Source organism: Perissodus microlepis, chromosome 8 (genome assembly GCF_051167445.1).
Source record: "Perissodus microlepis isolate ML-2025 ecotype Zambia chromosome 8, ASM5116744v1, whole genome shotgun sequence".
In the NCBI taxonomy this organism is placed as follows: Eukaryota; Metazoa; Chordata; class Actinopteri; order Cichliformes; family Cichlidae; genus Perissodus; species Perissodus microlepis.
In genome coordinates, this window is record NC_140468.1 from 23,573,224 (window position 1) to 23,591,850 (window position 18,627).

Below are 18,627 nucleotides of genomic sequence, written 5' to 3' on the forward strand. Positions count from 1 at the left end.
TTGTTATTGGTTGAAGTTCAGGATCTGCCTACTGGGTTGTAGTCAGCATTCACTTAGCTAACATCACTCTGGCTTCTTGGCTAACGCTAGCATGCTATCTGTGCAGGTGCTTGCAAAGAGCCAAAGTTGTGTTAGCAGTATGATGCAGTTGTTTCTATCCTGGATGGAGTTTGTACTCTACCATCACACTTTTGTGCTATAAAAATGTCCATAGCCAAGCTGCAGACTGCACCACTATTTACCTCCTCCGGCACATGAACTGAAATCAGCTGATTGTAGTGCTAGTGGCAGTGGTACTGATAAGTAGAATCATTAAGCTAGCAGACTAACAGTTCAAGGAATTGAACTACTGGGATTCAGGTCTCTAATTGCAGCACCTTCATTCTTTTCTTCTCAGTCATTCTGCTGTAGATTTGCTGCTGTGATCTAGTGACCCATCTACGCTTAGGATTGCGTTGTGTTATAGCCACGTGCTAAAAAAGGCTGATTTTCAAAAAAAAACAAAAGATATTACATTTGAAAGGCAAATACATTTTGACGTTACATTTTTTCTGTTCAAATATTTTCATTTCGTGGGTCATAACTAGAGAAAATTTACTTTAAAAGTAAATTATTAAACCCCGAACACAAAATGTCTTGCCAATGACCTAGTGGATATTAGGAGCTTAATTTTCTCCATGAGTACCAGTCATGATGTTGACAAGCAAGCCAGACATTGGTTTTTCCACCTCCTGCAGTATGTGCACATCACGCCTCTCCTTTTTGCATCCCACTTGGGAATTAAGTCTCAAAACCCTCTAAAATAGACCAATTAACTGAGACACTTATGCATTAAACAGCGATTTGCCTGTCACTTTTATGACTCCATTCAATTAATTATCACAGCATCCCTTTAAAGAATAATTAGTTCATCTCAAAGAAGACTTCTGCTAGAAATACCAACAGCCTTTTGGGGCATCAGAATTCGAGAATAATCTGTTAAACTGTTGAAAATATATAGAAAAGGGAGAGGGGAATTTGAGTTCCCAAACATTAGTATTTACAGTCATATCAGGGAAAAAACAAAACAAAACTGGCACACGTGATATGGACATTGGGTTGATAAATATAATAAAAGCAATTTACTTATTGATTGAGCTCAGTCAACAGAGACTTTAATAAAACAATTTGAGTAACTGTAATGATGAGGGGTGACAGTGGCCCATAAGGTTTTGTGCCACTTAGAATGTTCTAGCATTGATTTTCTCTTTTTCAATATAAGTGAAATGCCTATGAGCTTTTTGAATGATTTTGTTCAGTGGATTGTGCTGGGTGATGTTCCACACAGCAATACTGAGTGATAGCAGGTCTTTGCTGGTCACTGGTTTCAGTTGTTTTATGTTTGTTGACTTCCTGTCCAACTTAAATACTTGGGTTATTAAGCGTACTCAAACTTCTACAAAGTGCAACTGACTTTGAATGCCTTACTTTTTCAGTTAAAAAAAAAACTGGTTGTACCTCCACTTCTTTGTATTATAAGTAGTAACATCAACGGACCCCAACGTTAACACCATCTACATTTACTTCCATAGTGTTATCTTTTTTATGTCATATTACGATGCATGTTGGTTTTGTTTTATACTTCTGTTAACACAAAAATCAATTCACATTGTCTCCAAAAACACACAAGACTGACGTTTATGCAACTTAGAGGACAATAGTAATGTTAATGGTAATGATTTAATCATTTTCAAGACTTGTGACATTGGATTTAAGACCTTGGATGACACTGAAAGACTGAAAAGATTATTGCATTTTAGACAGAAACCTATTTAAATAGCAGCATTAATGATGGAGTGGAGCATTTCACTGAGACGTGCCATAACCCCGCTTCCTTACACCATGGGTAGCAAAAGCAATGAAGGCCATTATAAGGAAATGAAGCAGCCAAAGCACCTCATTCAGAACAATACCGCCTGAACAACCCTTTCAATCATAAAGCACCCATTGGAGGCATCATCTCCAATGCAGCCATTACCTGTTCCTCTAAATCTATTAACTCAATTATTCCGTTTCACTGAGTTCATCGTGTTACTTCTATATGTGAGATATAAAAATGGGAAAGACTTTGGAAGAGTTTCATTTCGGGCTGAAAGGTCTCCCATTTGCTGACGTGGCATTTTGTTACAAAGTGACTGAGTACACCCAGTTAAAGGTAGTGATGGTGTTGTGTTTTAGTTGTGTTCGCTAAAGATGGCAGTTGCATTCAGTAACAGCATGCTAAGTGGCTAAAATGAAACCAGTCACTTCAAAATCGTGAGCTCCACTCTTCTTTTATTCTACTGTATAAATTTTTTTTGCGCCTGTGTTCAGATGCAATGAGGCGTTTTGCCATGCAGGAAATCTTCTGAGGAAAGTGCTACAGTGTTTCATTATAGTCTTTTATTCACACTGCTTTCCGCTTTGACGTTAATTGATTTTTGTCAGCTGCCTTTTGTGATGAAAGCTGGTTGTTTGCAGTGTTAAATGGTTCTGACCGCTTTGCTCCTCTAGACATCTTGGTTTCCATTCTTGATTTGAGAAATTAATTTGTCTTTCCAAGCATCTTTCAATATATCACCCTGTCATGCTTGCATCAGCCCCCCCACACCACCCTGGTAGTATTTTATGTCTCAATACCTCCCTTTCCTTGCCTTCCTCCTCTTGTTTCTTGTCTCAACCACCAAGTCTGCCTTTCTTCTTTTTTTTTCTTTTTTAGTACCCTGTGGTTTCGCTCCATGCTGCGGAAATGACAAACTGTCAGTTCCACTGGGGGAGAGGGGGTGAAAAAAAGAGTCTGCGGCTGGTTTTGTGGACCCAGCTGGACCTTCACGTCACCCTCTACACCAGATGGGCCTGGCAGATTGCACTGGGCTCACTCCAACCACCAGCTCATTTGTACTGATTGTCTGAATTTCTTTGCTGTCTGTTCATGGACACAATAAAAAGTGAGAGTGGGGCCAGAATTAAATAAGACAAACATCAATAGTTGTCTAGAGGGCATAGTAGTACTCTGAGACATGCTTCATTCCCCTCCAACAACTACTGAGCTGTCTTGGGCAAGTCATTGGTCACATTTAAAAACTAAAAAACTTTAAACTGTCTCCCAAAAAATGTACAAAACTTTTCGCTGCTTCTTCTAAAGGTCCTCACAAACAATGAGTCCAAATAGCATTTAGGCAAAGTCATTAGCAAAGGGGGACTTCTCCCAACTGTGAGTTATTGCTTAAATTAAACCAAAAACGAGTTAACGCAAATTAATCCGCATTGCAATTAAAACTTTAAATGCAGTTAACGCAGTTAGCGCATGCAGTTAAAATCAAGTAATCAGGATCAAGTAATTGCGATTAATCGCGATTAATTACAGACAACTGTGAGATTAATTAGTTTTGTTTTGTTTTTAATTTATTGACAGCACTATTAAATACAAATATAAAGTGCAACTGCCTGCTTTGTATGACTGGTTTCCATCTTTGCAGTCAAGTTTTCATTGTTATCTTATTATACCAAGTATGCCTTGTAAAGTATCACAAGGTTGGTTATGTGTCAGTCACCAACAAATGCAAGCAGGAGGGGAGATGAGTTATGACTCATTGTGTGTTGTGTAGCGACACAACCAGCAGTGTGAAGTCTGTTGTCTGATCTGGCAAGCCGTGACATTTTCATGTAGACGCTTTTCAGCATAGTACCTTATGTGCACAATACAGCAGATGGCGGTGGAGCAGATCAGTGACAGAGAGCACGGGCTATAGTGAAGAGCTCCAAAGACATCGAATCAGTAACTAGTAATGAGTTTGACAGAGAGCATATGCACTCAGCTAATCATCCATGTAGAGATAAAAGAAAATAATAAAGAAGTATAAGCAGTGAAACTTTATCTTCCTTGACAGGACTGTGAGACTTTAACTGTAATTAAAATTGCAGATTTTAAACTACTGACTTAAATCTGTTTACTATTTCCACACTTTGGACTTCCTCACTTTTACCTGGCGGTGCTCAGAAATGGAAACGAGACCCCTGACTGTGGGATCTCTACATTTCAAAGTCTGAGTCACGAAAAACTGTCCATTAGTTCACAGTAGTAGACAGCTTTCGTGACGGCTGCATTTGGGCTGGATTCCCTCCCCTGGTCCTGTCTGTCAGAGCGAATGAGCTTTATTTAAAAGTCAGCAACAGACGGACAACTCAGAGGAGCTGGTTTGAGGTTCCCTTGGTGCCTTGTTAAAGATCAGTGAGGCTAAACTGTTGCACTGACAGATCAGAATGATGCTGGGCAACTGGCCATCATACACAGACACACGTACTTATGTATAACACATGCAAACCTCATAAAAGCCAAGCGCACACCCATACATAACGGACACAATCGGGTACACGTTTTCAGCCACGTCCCATCATGATGCTATTTTATATGCTGCTGAGCAGATTTCGCGTTTCAGATAATGCCAGCAAGTGTGTGTGTGTGTGTGTTCGACTACACCTGCTCATTCAGGTTGGCCTGAGGCAAACTGTTATCAGTACTCAGCGGGGCTGTTCGAGATATAACTACTACACACACATACACCCTCACAAGCACATGTGGGAATAGCTCAGAGCTCCCCAATCCCCCCCCCCTCTCCGATTCCCCACTGTGTGAGAGGCAGGCTCATTTTCCCACCCAGTGGTTAGCCTCTCGCTTAAGAGAACCTGCACACAGCATTGAGCCTCTGGCAAATGCTTGTGCCCACACACACACACATGCACAAACACAGAGTATGGTGATTCCATCACTTACCAATACTCAGCCAATACTTGCAGAACCAAGACTCTGTGGCAAAGTGTATTAATTGTGTTAAAATGGCTTGCTTTTTGTACCAAGAAGTAAGGAAGTTCATGTCCTGGCAACGTGAGAAATACAGGTGGAAATGCACATACCCACACACACATACACGCATGCACGCCTACACACACCACGGCCTATCAAAGCAACATGCATATTTTTGCAATCCCAACCGGTATGAGGGAACAACAGGGAGCAGCGTGCCTGCTGGTGCCAGTCACACATTTGAAGAAAACAAAGGCAATGAAATGTCTGTCAGAACAGTCTGGCTGTGTCAGGAGAAAATAGAGAGTGGAGAGAAGGCATGTCAGTCACAACCAAAGAGGTTCTCACAAACACAAACGGAGGAAGCCTACCGTGAGCATCACGATAGTAAGCGTGAGTGACACTCCGAAAACGCTCCTGACCAGCAGTGTCCCATATCTGAGAGAGAAGGGAGGAAGGAAGAGCAGGATGAACAGAACATCGGTTGGCATAGTGAACAACTAAATAAATAGATTAATAGCTTAGCAGTTTAGGAACTAAATTTAAAACAGCATCTTTATGTTAAAACAAATTCTGCATTGAGTGTGGAGGTTGGAATTTGTAGAACACAAAGCCAAAAGGCTAATTAAGTGATTACAAGCATGTGTGTGTGTGTATATATATATATATATATATATATATATATATATATATATATGTATATATATATATATATAAATAGATAGATAGGGTAGGGAGCGGTTTGACCGGTAAATTGAGAGCTTCGATTTTACACTCAGCTCCCTCTTCACCACGACAGACCGGTGCAGCGTCCGCATCACTGCGGCCGCAGCACCAATCCGTCTGTCGATCTCCGGCTCCCTTCTCCCATCACTCGCGAACAAGACCCCGAGATACTTGAACTCCTCCACTTGGGGCAGACCCGGAGCGGGCACTCCACCCTTTTCCGGCTGAGAACCATGGCCTGAGATTTGGAGGTGCTGATCCTCATTCCCGCTGCTTCACACTCGGCCGCGAACCGTTCCAGTGCGAGCTGGAGGCCTTCACCTGATGAAGCCAACAGAACCACATCATCCGTGAAAAGCAGAGATGAGATTCTGAGGCTACCGAAGTGAAAGCCCTCCGCCACTTGGCTGCGCCTAGAAATCCTGTCCATTAAAATTATGAACAGAATCGGTGACAAAGGGCAGCCCTGGCGGAGCCCATCACCCACCAGGAACGAGTCCGACTTATTGCCGGCAATGCAAACCAAGCTCTTGCAACGGTTGTATAGGGATCGAATGGCCCGTAGCAATGGGCCAGACACCCCATACTCCCGTAGCACCTCACACAGGACACCCCGAGGGACACGGTCGAATGCCTTCTCCAAGTCCACAAAACACATGTAGACTGGTTGGGCAAACTCCCATGCGCCCTCAAGTATCCTTGAGAGGATAAAGAGCTGGTCCAATGTTCCGCGACCAGGACAAAAACCGCATTGTTCCTCCTGTATCTGAGGTTCGACTAGCGGACGAACTCTCCTTTCCAGCACCCTGGCATAGACTTTCCCAGGGAGGCTGAGGAGTGTGATCCCCCTGTAGTTGGAACACACCCTCCGGTCCCCCTTCTTAAAGATGGGGACCACCAGCCCGGTCTGCCAGTCCAGGGATACTGCCCCTGATCTCCACGCAACATTGTAGAGGCGTGTCAACCAGGACAGCCCTACAACGTCCAGAGCCTTCAGGAACTCGGGGCGGACCTCATCCACACCAGGGGCTCTGCCACCAAGGAGTTGTTTAACTGCCTCAGTGACCTCGCCCCAGAGGTCGGGTCATCACCCTCATCCCCAGAGTCTGCTTCCTCTTCAGAAGACGTGTCAGTGGGATTAAGGAGGTCCTCGAAGTATTCCTTCCACCGCCCGACAATTTTCTCAGTCGAAGTCAGCAGCGCTCCGCCAGCAGTATACACAGTGCAGGTAGAGCACCGCTTTCCCCTCCTGAGACGCCTGACGGTTTGCCAGAATCTCTTCAGCCACTGCCCGAGCCGCATTCCGCTTGGCCTGTCGGTACCTATCAGCTGCCTCCGAAGTCCCACAGGCTAACCAAGCCCGATAGGACTCCCTCTTCAGCCTGGTGGCTCCCTTTACCTCTGGTGTCCACCATTTGGTTCGGGGATTACCACCACGACAGGCACCAACCGCCTTGCGGCCACAGCTCAATGCAGCAGCTTCGGCAATGGAGATGCTGAACATGGTCCATTCGGACTCAATGTCCCCAGTCTCCCTCGGAATGCTGTTGAGACTCTGCCGGAGGTGTGCGTTGAAGATCTCACGAACTGGGGCCTCCGCTAGGCATTCCCAGCACACCCTCACTACGCATTTAGGTGCACCAGGTCTGTCCAGCGTCCTCCCCCGCCACATGATCCAACTCACCACCAGGTGGTGATCAGTTGACAGCTCAGCCCCTCTCTTTACCCAAGTGTCCAGAACATATGGTCGCAGGTCTGGTGATACGATTACAAAATCGATCATCGACCTGCGGCCTAGGGCATCCTGGTGCCACGTGCACTTATGGACACTCTTATGTTCGAACAAGGTGTTCGTTATGGCCAAATTGTGATTTGCACAGAAGTCCAATAACAAAACACCGCTCAGGTTCAGATCAGGGAGGCCGTTCCTCCCAATCACGCCCCTCCAGGTCTCGCTGTCGTAAAACAATAAAAAACAGACTAGGAAAAAATAGCATCTGTGGAAGAGATGTGGAAGAGAAGGACACAAATATGAATGACCAAAAAGAACAAATTCTCTTCTCGCATTTGACAAAAAAAATCTTCATGATTCCCAAGATGTGAAAATATTCTGTGAACTGATGAGACAAAAGTTTTGGAAAGTTTGCAGAATATCTTCCATGAGAATGTCTGGCCATTCATTTGTGTCCTTAAGCTCAAACACATTTGGGTTATGCAGCAGAACAATTACCCAAAACACACCAGCAAGTCTAAATGGCTCAGACAAATAAAATGAAGGTTTTAGAGTAGCCTAATCAAAGTTTCACAGGAAATCCAGTCCTTTCTAAGCTCTAGCTCCAGCCTTTTGTTAATATATTAAATTCATTTTGCACTACAAAAATTCTACAAACACCTCATAAAGACGAAGTGAAAAACGTTTGGTTGAACTTCTTGCATATTTAATTTTTGAGTTGAAGAGACATCCGACACACGATCAGTGGAAACAGGATCTTATATACACATTACATTTTTGCTTTTTATTTTTAATACATTTGTAAGAATTTAAAATGAATGTAATCTATTTTGGAATAAGGCTGTAACAAAACAGAATGTGGAACAAGTAAAGATGCAGATGCCCTGTATATTCAGGTTTCTACTGAACGTAACATGGTCACAGTCCACTGACTCTAGTTTTATAGAGGATGCTGTTTATCAAATTTAACTCCTCTGAACATTACCATTCTTTCCTTGTACTGAAGAAATCATTAACGGCCTTCACTCTTTAATGTTATCCCATATTTCTCCTTTTCTGGTACCTGCTGTTGTAACTTGTGTTATCACTCACCAAAACAGCTTGCACTTTCTTGAATGAATCTCCAGCATGTGATTAATTGGTTTTGCTCTCACATTTATACTTCTTTAATTTTCCTCTCCCTTCATTTTAATCTTTTCAATTCCATTTACTCCATTCAGTCAATTTTAACTAATGAGAAAAACCAACTAAAACAGATCAAACATTTTAGATATGTCTCTACAGGTGATCCAGTCATCATCGGAGACATGTCAAATCAAGAACATGAGCCAAAGTAGAACCAAATATGCTAAAATGACTCCTATGATAAAACATCCTAGTGCAGATAAGGAAGTTTTATCATAGGTGAGTGCGTTATAATGAAAGTAGTCTACAGCGAATCAGAAGTGGATTTTTTACTGCTTTCTGCTATACACGTGTAAGGATAATTATTGAGTTCTTGTACCTACAAGACCCAATGTTAATATTAAATGAGATTGAAAGTTGTACAGTTGTTGCTTATCAGCACAGACTGACTCAGACTAATTGCAACATGCTGGCAATCTGTCCGCATTTATAAATCAAACATTAGTTGCAAATCTTTGTAAGTCTGTCTGAGAGCGATTGCAGTCAGTCCCAGTTAGGCAACCTGTGCAATCATCTTACAATCAAAAACACTTTTCCTGAGGTTTGTGGTCTTACACGTTAAACCTGTGGGCGACCAGTTGGTGCAACTACCAAGCTACCAATGCAAAAACATTCAGAGCAGTTAATGGATAACCAGCAACTTTTCTTAGTTTCATGGAGGCTGTCATCCTGTTTTTACCCGTGTGTGACTCAACCATAAAACAATATTACAGGATTTTTGAAAAGTTTTAAAGATTTGACTGAATTACTTGATTTTTTTTTACTGCCATAAACATTTTGGTAATAGTGCAGCTTAAACTCAGCAGTCACATTTCCACTTATGCTATAATGTCATTAGTCTAAAGATACGTCAAGTTTCATTAAACTAATTCATGACGTATCACCTGAAATATGCCATCTGACAGACAGACAGATGGATGACATTGGTTTAATTAAAGATGAGAAAGATAAAGAGAGAGAGCATTAGCATTGTGTAATTGAGGTGCAAAAAACCATCAGACAGTAGCTAATGCGGTTTTGGAACGGCCAAGAGTCATTGGTCTCTCTGCCTGTCTGTGTCTTTTGTTGATAACTTCCAGGCTTGATAATCTGATGGAAAGTCTGCAATTCCCTCTTGTGTCTTCAGTCAGGCAGAGCGGCAGGCTAATTGACTGATAGAGATGAACTAAGGCCCCATTAAGTCATCATTTGCACTTTTTGCCCCTCCCACAGCAGGAAATGAAGATGTATGGGAGACGTATTTTACACCATGGATAATAGTTGCTGGAGATTTATTATTAAAAAAAATAACCCACATGTACGTTTGGACAGGAATGGGGGAAGAAAAAGAAGATTTAATCGTTTTAAAGACAGATATTGTGGATTTGGGTTCTTACCTGCAGTTTGACCTTCACAGCATCAATGGTCATAACTTTATTCTGAAAGACAAAAGAGAAAAATGATAAATGCTAAAACACAGCTGTAGACGGAAAGCCAGAAAGCCAGGTAACAAGAGAAAGGGGAAAAAAGTCAAACAGTGATAAGAACTTTTGCTGCAAGCGCATAAAAAAAGAATACAGAGGCATCAGAGTGAGACTAAATGATGCTTTCAGGTACTGCTGAAGGAATTTGTTTGATTCCCAGAAGAAGAGCTTAGAAAGTAAGACAAGCTATGCATGCAGAGGCTGATGTATTACAGTCGGCTTACTGTGACCACAGTTGTTGTAATAAGGGCTTGGCCTCTGCCGTAAGGCTCTCTTTTATCACTGTGATATTGCCAGCACACTGTACTATCTATAGCTCTATGCGTGTACACCTTTTGTTATGATGAAGCCTTTTGTTTCAGGGAGTTGCATCATTTACCCGCATGACGACTGTCAAAGCACATACGCAAACACAAATACAAAGGCATCTCAGTACTTCTGCCATGTCACGTTATGCGGAAAGTGTTAATGGTCAGTGATGGCAGCCACTCCTGCATTATGTTCTGCAGTTCTTTTAGTGTAAACAGGGAACTTTTCCATCAATGCAGGGAGTGCGATAATACTGGCAATGCACACACCTCTTTGGTTGGGACAAAACAGGAATCTCAGCAACTGTTTCCACTCTTTCAAGCAGATACAGGTAAAAAAAAAATACATCAGGGAAGCCAATTTCCACTTGGTTCAAACCCCTTAAAAACCTGTTTTGCTCTGCATTTTTATAATGTCTTGCCACCCCAATGCAAATATGATCTTTGACACATCACCGTCCACTTTGTAGCAAAAACAAAAATCCAACAAAAACAAGTGCTTTCTGAAAGGAAAGATTATGGGTATAAAAACTTTGAGTTCTTTCTAGTTCGTAGAGTTGTCACAAGGGAAATAAACTCAAGAGCAAAAATGGGCTGAATTAATGATGTTTATTGGCTTGCTCAAGGTCAATATAGGAAACCAGACATGCCTGTAGAAACATATCCTGCCTACTAAAGTTCGTCTTTAAATAACACTACTGATATGTACCAGGAAATAAGTGGCAGTTTTGCTCAAATGAAAATATGACGAAGATGCTTCAGATACTCCAGATTTCTAAATACATCCAATCTAAAACCTTGCTGGAGATGTGAATAAAACCAAAGCCTCCGTTCTAATTTTATATTCCTTAGGTCTGGCACTTATGGAGTGATGTAAGACAATCAATATGTCTGAACAAGAAGTTTCAAATCTTTGCAAACTATCTATTTTTGGCTCAATGCCGAACTCTGGGATTCTAACTGTCTTCTTGAGAAAAGAATTATTTTGGCTCTTGCGAAAGCTTAATGTACACTGCTGAAACACTGGAAGAAGCAACGTCTGGACCTTCTACAAAAAACAATCTACAAAACAGTGCAGTTGTACATTTCTTGAAAAAGCTTAGTCAATACATTGTTGTGTGAGGTCTTTCACAAACTCTTCTCTGTCTCTTCTATAACTTAGTCATTCTATATTTCAGTGTACAAAGGTGCCTATTCTTAGAGCAAATGTGTCCCTGCAAAAGTGCAACAACATTAAGCTTTCATATTTTGCATATTTATTTTTGATTGATTCATCTGTACCTTATCACATTTCATAATAAAAATAGCACCTTCTCAGAAACTGCAGGTCAAGTCATGGTTACCCACAGAAAGATGCCAATTTACTGCAGAAAGCAGGCTTACTAACACTTAAAGAATCAGCTGGAAGCTGTATACCAGTGGCTGTAAACAGATAAAAATTTCTACAGACCTTCTAGACCTTCTACAAAAATATGTTCAATGATTGTATAGTATGTATTGTATGTAGTAGTCTCCAGCAGTGAGTCCATGGTGAAACCTGCATTTTTAAAAATAACCATATATCTATTTAGTTTAAAGTCTTACGAAATATGGTACGATCAATTGTATTAAATTTCAATTTAGATTATAGATGATAGATTAGTATGTGAATTAGGGTTTTGCTGAGTTATGAATGATAAATAAGTGTCTTCTCTTTCATAGTCAGAGCCCCTCAAGTTCATTTTCCAAAAACTCAACATTAAACAGTCAACAGAAGGAAAACAATGCAGTATTATAAAAAAAAAGGATACACAATGTAAAGATACAGTACATGATATACAGTTCTTAACCACAGCTGTTCATGTTTATCATTGCACAGATATTTTTTCTATTAAAGTTTTAAAACACGAAGAGGTGAACCTATACATGTTTTATGAGTCTTTGTCCAATTCCAAACTAGCTAGCCTATGTAGTAAGCTAGCTAGCCAGCCACTAGCAGCTAACTGAATAGCTCGCTTATCATAAACTGAATTTCTAACCACCTCGTGTTGCCTAGTTATGTACTTGTGGGTAGCTAAACTGTAGGTTGTTAACTAGTTAGCTATCTACAGCTGATAAACAGCAGATCTTATTTCAATCCCCTAGTCTAAAATCAAAGACTTGTCAAAAATAATTAAGACTTTTTAAAAGGAAATGTCTCACTTTTTTACTGTATAATCGATATTTGCAAAAGGACATTAACAAAAACAACAACAACCACACAAAGAACTATGTCAAAAAAATATGAGTATGATGCAAAAATTTTACTGAATATTTCTGCAAGCCTGCCCTTCAGCATAGAAACAGAAACTTTTACTAAGGGTTCTGCAAACCCACAGGTTGTAGCATGTACTGTAAATCTGTTGACCTTTCTATTTCCATTTTGATGGATGGATGTGTGTGAATGTTTAAGAGCCAACACATGAGCAGGAGGCACAAAGGACAACCTAGCTTTTTGCTTTCAGCAGCCAGGACCACTCTAAGAAAAATGAAAAAATTGAACAGGTTAGTTTGACCAAAAGTGAAAAAAAACCCCATCAGAATCACAGTCAGAGACCTAAAGGGGAATCTTTTGAGTCACAAGTGAAACAAGAAAGGAACTGACTGCTGAATTGTGTGATCTGCTGCTCCACTTTTAGCTGCTGAAAAATTGAAGTTATGATTGCTTTCCACCTGGATGAAAAAGCCCTTTTCACTGAGGTGGCATCTCCTGACTCTCAATCACAACTAACAACTGTGGGCAGACTGCCACATCAGACAGCAAGGAAACCGATTTTTAAGGAAAGAAAGCTGCAAAATACAAGAGGGCCAGTGGTTTCATAAGTTAAAGCATATACCTAAGTAACACACACAAAATCAAGGCTCCTAATAGAGCCTAATATTTTCTGAGTAGGTCAAAGCTGATTAGTGAATTCGTCTGAGAGCCACAAATCACAGGCTGGCATGTGTGTAGGCAGTCGCATCCACGGGGCATAAATGAATATAAGCTAATTACAAGAGCAAATAATGCATAAATATTTGGTCACTCTACTTAATGTTGCATAACTAACTTTTAATTTGCATACTGATCTCTGCTTTGCAGTTAAACTGTAGACACAGAAACTGTGTTTTGGGGTTTGAAGCCTTGAGCAACTGACCCATTCACTAACAGTATTCTTCCCCTCATTCTTAATGCATTTCATCCATATTACATGGGATATTGTGAGTTGGAGTTAGTTTACTTTACAAATGGAAACCACTTACTAGCTCCTACGCCTCATTTTGACTGCATTAAAGGGCATTTATGCCTGGAAAGAATAGTTACTCAAGGGCAGCCTCTGGAAGCAAACAGTGAGGTTATGGAATGCAGAACTGTTTATGCACACAGAAGCTTCTTCCAGTGCTGAGTTGTTCTAGCAAAATATAGCAGCTTGTAACTAATAACTGATTTAATTCATTGTCAGTGGCTGCAAATAAGCACAATGATATTTGAGTGTTTTGTTACAAAGATACCATCACTTCCTGTCCGAAATGTGGGTAGAGGTTTTTAGATCACTCAAAACTAAAACCAAAGCCATCAGAGTAGTATTGACATATGGGGCATAACCCGTTCAGTTTTTCTATAAGCCCAAATAGAGCTAGCATCTAGCAGGAATCACGTGTTCGTGCATATTCCTGGTGGATTATTTTGGGACATGAAAGCTGTATTACTACTGGTTACGTTGTCACGGTAAATTGTAAACGGACTGGTTCTCATATAGTGCTCTTCTACTTTACTTGAGCACTCAAGGTGCTTTCACACACATTCACATAAGCACTTTTTCACCTAAGTGCTTTCTATCTAATATTCACACGCATTCACACCCCAACACCAACTTGGGGTTTAGTATCTTGCCCAAGTATATTCTGGCATGCAGAATGGAGAATCAAGGGATTGAACCACCAACATTCCAATTAGCAGATGGCCAGCTGAGCTATAGAAGAACCCAAAGAAAAGGACTGCACAAGATTTAAAAAAAAAAAGAATTGCTACATTAACTTTCCAGTTGTTAGATAAACTCACAGCCATCTGTGCAGTGTTTTGCTTTAAAACCCTTCTTACAGTTCAGTTTTCCCCAGATTCCCCACCACCAAAACACTATATGGTTAGGACCAAAGGTCAAAAACTAGAACATGAATACTTTTTAGCAACAGGGCTGGGATACAGGAACTCACACTGCAATACAAACAGATCCACGCAACACCGCACATCTGACTGGCTCAAAAAACAACTCAATATGTCCATGTCACTATCTGACAGGCTCAATATGTCCACTGTTAAGAACAGCTATCAATCACCAATGATAACAATCTGGTGCTGTCCATCACTGACTGACATTCAATGTCGAGTCTGACCGACAATTAAAAGTGTAACACTCACCTTTGCACGTATCAAAGACTTTACAAGTCCTTCTGTGTTTATCCTAGCCCACAGACTCCAGATAAAGGACGAGTTCATAGCGACTGCAGTGTCACCAGGCAACGTTTCATCTCTGCTATCGTTTTGTTTGAAAAGCTGACGGGCCAAGAGTCGTTTACCAAACTTTATCATACCTTTAGACTCTAATGTCAATCATAATAAAATGAACATTATGCTTTAGCCAAAGAAAATATAAAACTTGGGGCTGACAGTAATAATAAAGTCATTAAGTTTACCAAGATGTCAAGTGGCAACATCTCCATTAATATATTTTCAGCTCAAATTCAATCCAGAGTAGACATCACCAGTCACGTATTTACAGAACAGAGGTTTTTCACTCTATCTGCCAAAATAGACACTGACCTCCAGAGACAGAACATTATCAAATATGGATTATGATGAGTAAACCAGTTTGTTAACAAATAATGCAAATGTAGAAAAACCGACTTTAACTTTAAAGAACAATTTGACCCAATTCAAAACTAAGAAAACTCTAAGACTGCCCACCATGACTGGTACATACAACCCACCTTATCTCCGTCACTGTACTATTTCGGTTTCTTAGTTCCTGTGTTTAATATGAAATTGTTTTATTCTCAGATTAAAGAAGACAAGTTGTTTTCCCATAAATTTCTCTACACCCTGGTTTCGTTTTCAATAAACTAACAAATCTAACTTAACAGCTCTGCGTAAGTTTGCTATAAACATTGTTTGTTGAACTACTTTTACACTTAATTCCACTAGGTGAACAGATATCCACCCTGATAACTATTAGATTTTTAAAAATCTGAGTCTTAATTCTCAGTGCTGCCTCAGTGTTTGTAAGCTAGTCTGCCAGTTATAGATCCAGATCTTTAAGGAGCCTAATTCTGAAAGCATATTAACAGTTTTGAATTGGGACCTGAACTGGATCCAACCTGGATCTGAGCCTATGATGTGCACCATGGACCTAAACCAAGGAGTTCTTCAAAAGTAATGGGTACAATTTTAAAATATAACTAATCAACAACTTAAGAGAAGCAATAGTTAAAGGGTGACTTTATAGCTGAGCACCTATGGCTTCTACAAGCTGAAGGAGCAACACTGCTTTAAACTTATATCTATTTGCAATAGTCGATGTCTGTAAAGGGAAAGTTCACTATTCACCCGTCCAGGTGCAGATGTTACAGCGTTTTCAGCAATTATGAGTAACCAGTAAGCGCTATGTAGAGTTGTTTGTTTGTTTTTATTTTATGCAAAAAGCCACGAATGAAATGTCTGTGTTACTCTCTGATCGCAGGGACTGAAGTAGGAATGTGACTCACAGTGTTACTAATGTTTTGTTTTTTTTACTTTAAAGGAGTAAAGATGTTAGCAGCACTGTGTGTAGGCTGGGTGTTTATATAACTGTGAACCAGTCCGCAGAGCAAACCTGCAGAGATACTGATACAAAATCTGAAATCCAGGACATCCGCCATTTAGAAGCAACTTGTAAATATAGACTTTTCACTACATACTTTAGTTCTCATAACACAAAATGAAAAGGATGCCATATTGTTTGATGGGAATAAAAATTATCACCCCACACAATGCTAAATTCAAAGACACCCCAAAAATCTAAATGAAAAAAAAAATGCGGCTGGCTAGTGCATTTTGACAAAATTTCATTGCAGCAACTCAAAAAGGTACTTTTGAGTTTGTATGGCCCCACGTGCTTGTATGCATGTCTGACAATGACAAATTGTGTCCTGGGGGATCTCCTCTCAGATCTGGACCAGGGCATCACTAAGTTCCTGGACTATCTGAGGCTGAACCTGGTGGCATCAGGTGGATTGAAACATAATGTCCTAGAAGTGCTCTATTGAACTTAGGATAGGTAAAAGTAGGGGCAGTCAATAGCATCAATTCCTTTATCCTCCAGGAACTGCCTGCATACTCTCACCACATGTGGCCGGGCATTGTCGGCTACATGTGGTGGCTCATTGCCCTCAGTCACACAGGCTGGTTGCAAGGGAAAGATGTGTATCCCCTTAACAGGTTGCGAGTGGTTGCTCAAGGTTCCTGCAGTTGCTATGAAATCAGCTGGTAAAGCTCTATTCACGCATCAGTTACCCCTGATAACCACCAGGTGTTAGGGGAAAAGTGTGCATTTCATTTAAAGTAACTGATAATTGATCTCTGGGCCGGGTAGCTATGGAGCACGTTATGAGGCACTCTATCCTGGAAATATGGATTATGACCGATACCAAACACTGTTTCATACAAGAAAAGATCAGCAAACAGCATTGGATATTTAAGACAGAAGAAGAATTTGAGTTTGAAACAGGATTCCAACCACAGCAAACCAGATACGTAATGCTTGCAATGACATAAAAGAACTGGTCTCTCAGCAACCTTCCTGTTAACATTAAAAAAGGCACACAGCATTACACAGTATCCAAAACCCAGATGTATACCTAAGTACTGCAATAAAGCACAGCAATGAGGAAGTCAACATTCCAGTCAACCGGCCTTCCACTGCTGGTTCTACTAAGCCAGGGGTGTCCAACTCCAGTCCTCGAGGGCCGGTGTCCTGCAGGTTTTAGATGTGTCCATGATCCAACACAGCTGATTTAAATGGCTGTGTTGGAAAACAACATGTCTTGAAGTTCTCCAGAGGCCTGGTAATGAACTAATCATTTGATTCAGTTGTGTTGACACACAGTGAGATCTAAAACCTACAGGACAGCGGCCTAAAGTTCGACACCACTGTACTAAGCTATCCATTTTCATCAAATTTGTTCAGAGTATTCACATTGTAAAACATAATGCTCAGCCAATTCTGGTTACAAGAGCTTAGTATTTTAATTTAAAAAATAATTATTAATTTGTTCTAGGAAATATCACTCCAATCAGTCGCAGCAGATATCTGCCCCTCACTGAGCATGGTTCCGCTGCAGGTTTCTTCATGTTAAAAGGGAGTTTTTCTGTCAAGTGCAGTTTGGGTGAATTAAGTAATCAACATGTATTGTAAGCGAAGCAGCAATTACCATGGATTGTGAATTGTGAAAGAGGACAGACACCTTGCCATTGGGGAATTTAATCGGTCCTCCAGCCAGACCTTGCTACACTGTGTTAACAGAGACAATTTCAATATAAGGTTGTCTTTCAACTCATGTATGTACAGTGGCTTGCAAAAGTATTCGACCCCCTTGAACTTTCCCACATTTTGTCACATTACAGCCACAAACATGAATCAATTTTATTGGAATTCCAGGTGAAAGACCAACACAAAGTGGTGTACACGTGAGAAGTGGAACGAAAATCATACATGATTCCAAACATTTTTTACAAATAAATAACTGCAAAGAGTGCACCTGTGTGTAATCTAATGTCAGTACAAGTACAGCTGCCCTGTGACGGCCTCAGAGGTTGTCTAAGAGAATATTGGGAGCAACAACACCATGAAGTCCAAAGAACACACCAGACAGGTCAGGGATAAAGTTATTGAGAAATTTAAAGCAGGCTTAGGCTACAAAAAGATTTCCCAAGCCTTGAACATCCCACGGAGCACTGTTCAATCGATCATTCAGAAATGGAAGGAGTATGGCACAACTGTAAACCTACCAAGACAAGGCCGTCCACCTAAACTCACAGGCCGAACAAGGAGAGCGCTGATCAGAAATGCAGCCAAGAGGCCCACGGTGACTCTGGACAAGCTGCAGAGATCTACAGCTCAGGTGGGGGAATCTGTCCATAGGACAACTATTAGTCGTGCACTGCACAAAGTTGGCCTTTATGGAAGAGTGGCAAGAAGAAAGCCATTGTTAACAGAAAACCAGAAGAAGTCCCGTTTGCAGTTTGCCACAAGCCATGTGGGGGACACAGCAAACATGTGGAAGAAGGTGCTCTGGTCAGATGAGACCAAAATGGAACTTTTTGGCCAAAATGCAAAACGCTATGTGTGGCGGAAAACT

General features: G+C 40.8%; 1 protein-coding gene across 1 annotated transcript in view; it reads right to left on the reverse strand.

The window, feature by feature from the left end:
* rab26 (RAB26, member RAS oncogene family) overlaps positions 1–18,627 on the reverse strand; it is a 122,211-nt gene that overhangs the window by 59,545 nt on the left and 44,039 nt on the right. Inside the window, exons 3-4 of the mRNA XM_084938315.1 lie at positions 9,842–9,883; positions 5,194–5,260 (exon numbers count right to left, since the gene is read on the reverse strand). Coding sequence (XP_084794441.1) covers positions 5,194–5,260; positions 9,842–9,883 — 109 coding nt within the window. The remainder of the gene's footprint in view (positions 1–5,193; positions 5,261–9,841; positions 9,884–18,627) is intronic.